This window comes from Pseudorasbora parva, chromosome 24, assembly GCF_024679245.1.
Source record: "Pseudorasbora parva isolate DD20220531a chromosome 24, ASM2467924v1, whole genome shotgun sequence".
Lineage (NCBI taxonomy): Eukaryota > Metazoa > Chordata > Actinopteri > Cypriniformes > Gobionidae > Pseudorasbora > Pseudorasbora parva.
This window is the reverse complement of record NC_090195.1, coordinates 20447008-20456775: the sequence shown is the minus strand read 5'-3', so window position 1 is coordinate 20456775 and position 9768 is coordinate 20447008. Positions and strand designations below refer to the sequence as shown.

The window sequence follows — 9768 nt, the reverse complement described above, 5'->3', positions numbered from 1 at the left end:
GGAATGAACAGCCTATTATTAGGATGTGAAGGCTTGAAACAATAAGACTTGTAAAAAGCACTATATTATAAAGGTGATTTGACTTGAGTCATGACTTTTGGCCAATGTTGGGTACTCTTCTGTAATTGTGAGTCTATTACAATATTGCATTACTCCCTTAAAAAGCAACATTGCGTTACTTAGTTGCTTTTTAAGAAAAGGAATGTTATTTTTGCATTACTTTTTCTCACCTTGCATGTTTGTTTTGTTGTTGTTGTTTTTTTTTTATAACAAAAAGGTATTTTGTGTCAAATTTAAAGATCCTTTCACACCAAAAAAATAAAAAATTAATTAAAAAAAACTGAAGGAAATGCAGATCAAACATTCAGCTGTATGAAACCAATGAAAACAAACTCTAAAGTCATCATTGCTCATGGTTAAACTGAATCATCTGAGCAGCAGCAAGTAATGTCAGATTAAATGCATAAAAATCTTTCTTTTATTTCACATATTTAATTATTGAAGGTTTGCGTAGTATTCAGATTTTTCATTTGACTGATTTTATTCATTTTGAGGAATACTGAATCTTTTTTGTGCAAGTGACATTAGTAAATGCAAGCTCACGTTTAGTCTAGAACTATAACCACCTGCACATGATTTTTCTCAACTGGGACAAGAGAACTGTCAGTCAATAAATGGGGAAAAAGTAACTTGCATTACTTATTTGAAAAAGTAATCTGATTACGTAACTTAAGGGGGTAATGCTTTACTCCCAACACTGATCATTGTATAGGCCTATGTGAATTAATTATGCACCCAAACAGCCCACCTGCTGACATTATAAACCCACATAAACCGTTTTAACCCATGAAAACTCAAAAATAGTCTACAAAGCTTCTGTACTTTCTAGGTGTTATTACTACACATTATTACACTCATTATATGAATAAGTTATAACTAGGCCTAATGAATAAACCGAATCAGATGTGTTCCTGAAGGGAACGCATAGGCCTACACAAAAATACAACAAAGCCGCCACCTGTTGGACTTGAACTGTAATTACACATTTAGCCTATTTTTGGGAGGTTTTTTTCGATACTAGTGTTTCGTGAAATTGTTAGGTTCGAGTTTTAAACTTTCATAACATTGGTTTTATGCAATACCGTAATCATATAATTAAATAAAAAAAATGCAAATATTTTTTTTCTGAATTTATAATTCCGACTGAATGTTCAACTTCAAAGTAGGAAAATCCTACACGTGTAAACTAATTCAAACCAACTAACAAACAAACAGCGTGGTGTATTTATATAACGTTACACATGTGCGTTTATTTTGTGTGAGTAAAATCAACATTTTGAGTTTATCCTGTCATTAAACTGTTGTGTCACGTGATTTTGGTAGTAGTAACTGTGGCAACGTCGACGCAATGGACTAACAACTTACCAGTGTCCTTTTTTTATTTTTATTTTTACTTTCATTGACCGCTATAGGCCTTTTTTTTATTTAAATAATGGCCGTAACTATTAGTGTAAACCTACTTAAACGTACTGAAATGACGTTATCATTTGTCTGACATCCAAAAGGGGAGATGAAGCCTTATACCAACGTCGTTAGACCCAAACTGGTGTCACTGCCAACTGAATCTCATGTGATAATAAAGGACATTACAGGCGCGCGACCCAGTTATTCTTCAAACTACATCTCCAGTCCTCCAGTTTCTGGATGTTACACGGCTGCCGAATCCAGGATGGGTGTTTTCTCAGCGAGGCAGAAATATCCATGCAGTTCAAGCGGTGAGTAACGTTAGGTTTTTTTTTTTTTTTTTTATATGCTAACGTTATACTGATTAACGTTACTGAATAGTAGGCTAACGTTACATGGCATGAAGTCTATGACAGCCTAATAGTTAACGTCTTATCATGTGTTATGGCAAGCCGTTTTAACATTCAATCCTTACAACGAACTAGTTGGGAATGAACAAGTAACGTTACTAATACTCAATGGAATAGATAGATAGTGTCTAAAAATAAGAATTACAGTAGAATGAAAATAAATATGAAAACGGTTTGCCACAAACGTCTCTACAACAAGATACAGTGTTCCCATTTATAAAGTTCAGTGCTGAAGAAGAGTCTGCAGATGGTGTTTAATTAACATACATTCAATGTTTGAAATTGTTTAATGTTTGAAATTGTAGATTCGCGGGAGCACGAACCTCACAGCTCTATTGATGGGTGAGTACTGAATAGGCTACACTAACCATTAATAGGCCTATGTTTTTTCTTCTTCTTCTAGAATATGTTGAGTTGTTTGTGTGTTATTTGAAGAACTGTACCGTCGTAGATTAATATGACACTCACTTTACGGTTTTTTCTTATAAAACTGAGAAACCTATGCAATTGAAATGTTTTTAGGTCACTAAAGTTGTCATGTGCATTTCTGAGCAAACACAATGGCAGAATGAATTAAAACCAAATACTTCTGTCTTCTCAGGTCTGTACTTCCATTGTTAGCCAAAGACCGGTCAGCAATCAGCAAATGTACCTCACATAATGTGTTCGACGGTGATATTTCTGGTCGTCATTTTTTATTTGATGAACGATGGAGAAATGGAACGCACGGTTCTACTGATATGAGAGGTATTTATCCCTCTTTCCATTCACAAGATATTAATAATGCCGGAGACATTTATTGTATCATTATTAGTATACAACTGGGAAAAAATGTATTTGTGCATTCAGATTATGATACCGTCACATCATTATTTAATGAGATGGAACAAATGTGTAATTGGTCATTACAGTGGGGTAACCAATAGATGGCGCTCACAACATTCACATGAATATTTTTGCAGTTCGTTTGAATTTATCATTTCGATAAAAGTGGTTAGATTACCATTTTTTTCAGGAAACCTCAAAGGTTTGTAATATGTTATTATGTTGTATTATGTTGATTTTTTCCAAGCAGACGGTGTTCTGATTAACCACAACCCCACAAGCCCACTTTCTCAGGACTTCCACGTTTATCATTCTCACAATTTAACCAGATTTGCCCACCGCAAAGAACTTTCCCCACGCGACCCGAGACCACGTATTTGCGGGTGAGTTCTTCAAGACTGCTAAAGTGAGTGAGTTCTTAAAGTACTGCAATATTATATTTTTTGTTTTGTTTTTTTTATTTACTAATATTCTTCGCATCAATTCCAGGTCTGATTATCTGACCTCATTTCCATCAGTTCTGTTACCAGCCACCTCCCCATCTGTCAGTGGACGACTCTGTTTATCACAAAACTATAAAAACAGGTAACAAAGATTTATTCTTTGTTATGCATATGTGCACTGTTTATTGTATATTTTACTCTCTCATCTCTTGCATTTTTTTCATGCCAAGGGTAACGAACAGAGCTCGCAATATCTTCCCTGTTGGTGCTAACAACAAAAGTGAGTTTCATCTTTAACAAGTTAGCATGTCATAAATTTGGAATAGGACCGAATTGCAACTCACTTTGGCAAAAAAAGTCGGCATTGTGAGTTGAAATGACCATTTTATTTATTTTTTATAATCTAAAAAGTACAACCCTATGCAATGCCACTGAAAACCAACATGACAATATTTCAGAGAAAAATAATAAAAGTAAATTGTGAGATATTAAAATCGGAATGAGATAAAAGATAAGAATTAATTGGGAGTTATAAACTCAAAATGGCAACAAAATAAAAAAGGTCAGATTTGTAAGATATTAATTTGCAATTGCAAGTTATAAAGTACAAATTGCAACTACCCTTATTATTATTTTTATTCTTTGGTGGAAACAAACTTCCATACATAACATTTCTAAGCAGACTATTGTCTTAAGCTTATTTACTATATATCCGTTGGTGTTGACGCTGGTAAACTGGGCACATTGTACCCCGTTTTCACAGACAAGGCTTAAGCTAGTCCTAGACTAAAATGCATGTTTGAGCTGTTTTAAATGTAAGCAACTTTTAATATCTTAATATGTCAGTGCCATTGTTTTTTCTCAAGATGCTCACCAGTAATGTTTTTTTTCTAAGGCACATTTATAAAGCTACGTAAATGTTCTGATTGAACTAATGTCTAATCCTGGAATAATCTAAGCCCTTTCTGTGAAACTGGGCCTGTTATGCAAAGTATTTGCTCTCTTACTTTACACCTGTTACATGTATGAACTTCACATGTGCATGAGCTCACAAACAGTACTTAGCACTTCAGTACACACACACACGCACGCACGCACGCACGCACGCACGCACACACGCACACGCACACGCACACGCACACGCACACACACACACACACACACACACACACACACACACAACCCTCTGCCAGACACCAGGCCATTATTGAAATCCCCTCTCTTTTGTATGAGTTGAGGAGAGTGTTACCTGTGTAAACCTGAATAAGCAAACTTTTTGCTTCTTGTCTAACCAGCCTGTGGGCCGGTAATTGTTTTTCAGGCCAGTCGTACCCTGATCCACACTTGGGTGCCTCTGCATCTTTTGTTCAGAGGCTCACTGAGATTTCCTGCCTGGAAGCAGAAACAGTCCGGCAGGAGAAAATGAAGAGACTCAGAAAGATCAATAGGCAGGACTCTTAATAGGAGTTCATTAGCCAAAGAGGAAACGCATGACACCTGAAATCACAACTGTGCCAAGACGGAGTAAATAAAGTCAAGGGGAAAAACTGAGGTACATCAGTTTATCAGTGTTGTAGTGCAGACACTTTATTATAACTGATTACAATACTTTATTATAGCTACAGTATATAAAAAGTCTACACATCCCTGTTAGAACAGCTGGGTTTTGTGATAAATCATATCAGAACTTTTGCACCTTTGATGTAAAAATGACAACCTATGCAAAGCCACTGAAAACTAAAGCGACACATTTCAGAGAGAGAGAGAAAAAAGAAAAAAAAACTTAAAAGAACCTATGTGCATAAGTGTGCACAGCCTTTGGTATGTGACTATGTTCATGTTTAAATTGAACTAATCATCAAGCTCAAGTGACACTGTGTCCAAAAATAACAGACTGTATAATAGGCATTTAGTTTGAGATGTACTTTGCGACCATTAAGTCAAATCCCCTTTTTTTTTATATAGCGTTTTGTATAATACAGATTGTTTCAATGCAGCTTAACAGGAAAATAACGATTCAATGATGCAAATACAATTCAATTTTGCTGTAAAGCAGCTCTAAAAAGTCAAATGTAAAACAGCCATTATTCAGTTGAAATTAGTATGTTTTATATTGTATGAATGTCGTTGTAGTACCAATGACATCCATACATATTACATCCGCCATGTTGTCATTATCATGTGACCTACAGCTTCAGTTGCGTTGCATCACTTCCATTCATAAATCCTCTCCTGTGGCCTCATGGGATTGTAAAGTGTCCATTGAATGCACATTTTTTTGCCTGTGGTTTTATGAATACTATTCATAATACTCAGAATACTTCAGAATACTAATTCAGATATCATAGTCAGCTTACATACTTTTTTGTGCTTACGGTGTTTTGCATGCTACACTCAAAAAAATGCTGGGTTAAAAACAACCCAAGTTGGGTTGGAAATGGACAAATCCAAAAAATGGGTTGTTTGAGCCCTAGTAAATGGACCCAATCAAACAACCCAATTTCTGGGTTTGCCCATTTTCAACCCAACTTGGGTTGTTTTTAACCCAGCTTTTTTTTAGAGTGTATAAACTAGTGTTTGATCAGGGTTGGAGCTGAACTTTGGCCCTGCCCCAAATGGCACACTTCATGTGCACTTTCAGTCTTGTGGACTTCTAATTGCCGTTGTGTGCGCTCGTCCGTTAAGTCCATAAGACCACAGGGTGTCCCATTTGTCATTTTAGGTTTAGAAGTGTGCTCGCGAGCGCCCCCTTTGCGGCCGCTATGTGCCCTCGATGCGCACTTCAGCCGAGTCCGCACTGGTGCGAGCTACGCAGAGGACTTCTTCCCGGCAGTCAAAGCGGCGTTACGTCGTGAAAGTGCAGACTCAGAGTAAGACCGTGAGGGTTTAGGGTGCCATTTGGGACAGGGCCAAAATTCAGCTCCAACCCTTATTTTAGGTCCTGTCCCAAATGGCACCCTAAACCCTTACGATCTTCCTCTTAGTCTGCACTCTCACAACATAATGCCTCTTTGACTGGCAGGTAGAAGTCATTTGTGTAGCTGGCAAACTTGCGGGCTCAGCTAAAGTGCGCATCGAGGGCGCATAGCAGCCGCAAAGGGGGCGCTCACGAGCACCCTTCTTTAAGCTTAAATGACGAATGGGACACCCTACTACGCTATGGTGTTGTGGAGTTAACAGACACGTGCACGCAATGGCCGTTGTAAGTCCACAAGACCGAAAGTGCACATGAAGTGTGCCATTTGGGACAGGGCCAAAGTTCAGCTCCAACCCTGATCAAACACCACCGAAGCGGCTAATTGAAATCTTCAGGGGCTCTTCAGGGGTGTGTTGGATCCATAGACCGTAAAAAAATATGGACGACTCGACATCATCCGTTTCCACTTGCCATATTTGAAGCTTTCAGGCGGCCTTGCACGGCGCAGACATCTTGGGACCGAGTCTGCGCAGTAGCGATTTCGGGACCGGAGTTGCGCAGTAGAGCGCAGGAAGTAGAGCAGGAAGTACAGTCGCGATATCAAAAGCCCGCCCACACTCTCGCAGATGCAGAACAATTAATTATGTTGGTGTGAAATAAACAGTTATGGAAATGTAGAAATTAAAGCTAAAGCTCTAATCTGCTCCCAAAAATTTCGAAAAAAAGTCCGTTAGTGCCTCAGTGACAACTTCACTCAGAGAAGCCGTCAGTCTCAGCTGTCAATCATGACGTCACACCCCCCCGTTTTTATAGCATCAAATAACTAACTCAAACTAAACTTATTTTTAAAACGAACACCTGAAATGAAATCATCGTGATGATAACTGCCTTCAGTGACATAAACTAACTTTGGGGAAAAAAATTTGAAGTGTAATTTTATTATTTAGTTTGCCTCGCGTCCATTAGAAATCACAGAGGGGCGGCTATACTGGGACCGGTCACCGGGGGGCGATCGAGGCGCGAAAGCTTCAGTAAATGAGAGGGAGACTGCAGGCTTGGTTGGATCAGAGCTAGATCTGAAGTCTGCAGGTAGGTGGATCTCCAGGAACAGTGGCATTATCTAGAACAGGGTGTCCCTCCAAAATTGATGAGAGGACAAAGAAAAAACTGGTCAGAGAGGCTATCAGGAGGCATACAGCAACAACATACTGTTTACTCTACATGTGACAACTATCTCCTGTATTCTGCACCTGCCTGGGCTATGATATATCTTTGTTTTAGTTTTAACAGGAGTGTGTAGACTTTTTAGATCCACTGTAACTATAAAATAAAAATGGTGATTGTAGCAACGCATTGCATTTCTGGTGTAAAACTATCAGGGATTGTTGAATCTGAAATCAAATTCACCTGAAAGTGTATTTTGTATTCGCCAAGAACAACTGCCTTAATATTGCGTAAACTATAGCACTTATATGTTGTCTGTGTCATGTTGCATATATGGAAAAACGTTACGTTTTATATACTGCCTTTTAAAGAAAGTAGCCTAGTAATTATGATCATATGCAACAACAAAACATTTTGTCAAAGAAGCTGTTTCAACATTATCAAAAAGATGTTTTTATTAGTGACTCTTGGAACTGTAATATTAAATGATATGAAACTGCAAGTGTGTTAAATGTTCAATTTTTGTATATACCAGTAGCGATCACAAACAGTAGGCGCTGTGTGTTTCAGTGGATAACAGCAGTGGTTGAATGCAGGTGGCTTGCAGGCTGCATCTTTGTGCAGGTTATCGTAGAGAGCGTGAGAGAGCTCCATTCTACACCAAAGTGTCTTTGTCAAAAGGAAAAGGACCAGGTTGAGCCGGTTCAAGACTAGGTTGGCACATTCTGGGCATAGAGAAAAGAGATAATGTCTTTTGGCTATAAGACTTACATTACAGGAGCCACCTGCAATGAGAAGCAGATTATTAGTATTATTGTTATATTATTATTAAATTTTAAAATGGTAATGATTTATAGAGGATTATTATTAATCAATAAATTACATTATTAATTAATTAAATTATTTAAAACAGGGTTGTTTATTATTATTATTATTAATAATAATAATAATAAAAAAATAGTCAATACATTAATCTATTTATTATTTGTTAAAATCTTAATGATCTCTATAGTTTTTTTAGATGTTATTATTAATCAATAAATTTAATTATTTATTACTTATTACTTAAAATTGTAATGATTTTATAGGGTTTTATTATCATCATTAATATTAGTATTATTCAAAAGATAAATTAATTAAATGTTATATATTTTTAAATGTTTATGATTTTTCAGAGGGTTGTTTATTATTATTAATCAATACATCAATTGCATTATTTATTTGTACTATTATTATAATCAATGTTATTATTATAATCAATTACAATCAATTAATATAATTAATATTATTATGAATAAATACATGAATTAATTGTAAATTGTAATGATTTCTATTTCATTATAATTAATTAATTTAATTATTAGTTTAAATTGGAAATGATATAGCCAGTTGTTTATTAATATTATTAAATAAATGTAATTATATTTTATAGAGGGTTGTTTATTAATAATAATAATAATCATAATAATAACATAATTTGTTTAAAATGGTAATGATTTATAGATGGTTTTTCATTATTATTAATTTATTTATAACTTGCTTAATTTTAATGATTTAAAAACTGTTATTATTAATCAATGAATTAAATTATTTGTTTTAAATGGTAAGGATTTCTAGAGGGTTGTTTATTATTATTATTATTATTATTATTATTATTATTAACAATAAATACTTTTTTTATTTCGCAAAGTCGCACTTAACTTTTTTTCTGTCTGAAGAGGCGCCGATATCTGAAAGCATGTTTCAGACATTTATTGTGATCCAGAGTGAAAAAGCTGCTCAAGCACTCTTTATGGCTTGTTTTGTCTTTCTCCAGCGAGTACCTTTTTAAACTTCAGTCAATCAAAATGACCTGGAACAAACAGTAAACAAAGAGTCCTTTAATAGAAGGCTGCCAGACCTGCCCAGGCGGTTTATCATTTCAGCTCAGCTCCGTTTAACTCGCTCATGCACATACCCTACAGTTCAGAACCCTTATAAATGTTTCAGTGAAATGATGCAAAGTATGTGTGCCCCTTTAGTGTATGAGATATTTTGCTTAAGTGGTCCATAAAGTGACCACAAAATGCAGTGACATGAGGTTTCCGTGAACTGGAAAGGAATGCGCCTCAGTCAGGTTAATGGTAATGATATACTTCAGTAAGTTCACTCACAGAGAGTAGACAGTGTCCTCCTCTATCTTCATGAATCTGAGAATGGAGACGGTACCCAAGCCAAACCTAAACACAGCCAAATCCACAAATCAAAAGGCCCAGATTTGGCAAGAGTTTTGAGGGTTTGCTCAATAGAACGGTTCAAAAGTCCAGTTCAAAGAATGACTTTGATATCAGGTGACATCAGTATGTCCAATATTAAACTTAAGAAACCTTTTGCTTCAGGATCTTTTTCTCAGGTATAGGTTGGTGACACAAAATGGCCAAATTAATGCTTTTTCTTTCTTTCTTTCTTTCTTTCTTTCTTTCTTTCTTTCTTTCTTTCTTTCTTTCTTTCTTTCTTTCTTTCTTTCTTTCTTTCTTTCTTTCCAAAATTGAACTTTATTAAATAT

The 9768-nt window shown here is 35.9% G+C and overlaps 1 protein-coding gene and 1 long non-coding RNA gene across 3 annotated transcripts; one reads left to right on the top strand and one right to left on the bottom strand.

The window, feature by feature from the left end:
• Positions 1-1391: 1391 nt before the first annotated feature.
• On the top strand, positions 1392-5598 carry si:ch211-171b20.3 (uncharacterized). Of its 2 annotated transcripts, none has more exons than XM_067434966.1 (7): positions 1392-1775; positions 2180-2216; positions 2476-2621; positions 2950-3082; positions 3189-3284; positions 3373-3422; positions 4464-5598. In XM_067434966.1, the coding sequence occupies exons 1-7, from the start codon at positions 1571-1573 to the stop codon at positions 4601-4603; spliced, it is 807 nt and encodes a 268-aa protein (XP_067291067.1). In that variant the 5' UTR covers positions 1392-1570; the 3' UTR covers positions 4604-5598. The 2 variants fall into 2 exon arrangements, with proteins under 2 accessions (XP_067291067.1, XP_067291068.1); XM_067434967.1 differs by having other exon boundaries at positions 4438-4598.
• Positions 5599-6441: 843 nt separating this feature from the next.
• Positions 6442-9566, bottom strand: LOC137063705 (uncharacterized). Its single transcript, XR_010901422.1, has 3 exons — positions 9377-9566; positions 8925-9075; positions 6442-8008 (listed from the first exon to the last, which is right to left on the bottom strand). It is a non-coding gene; the product is annotated as an uncharacterized lncRNA (long non-coding RNA).
• Positions 9567-9768: the final 202 nt, after the last annotated feature.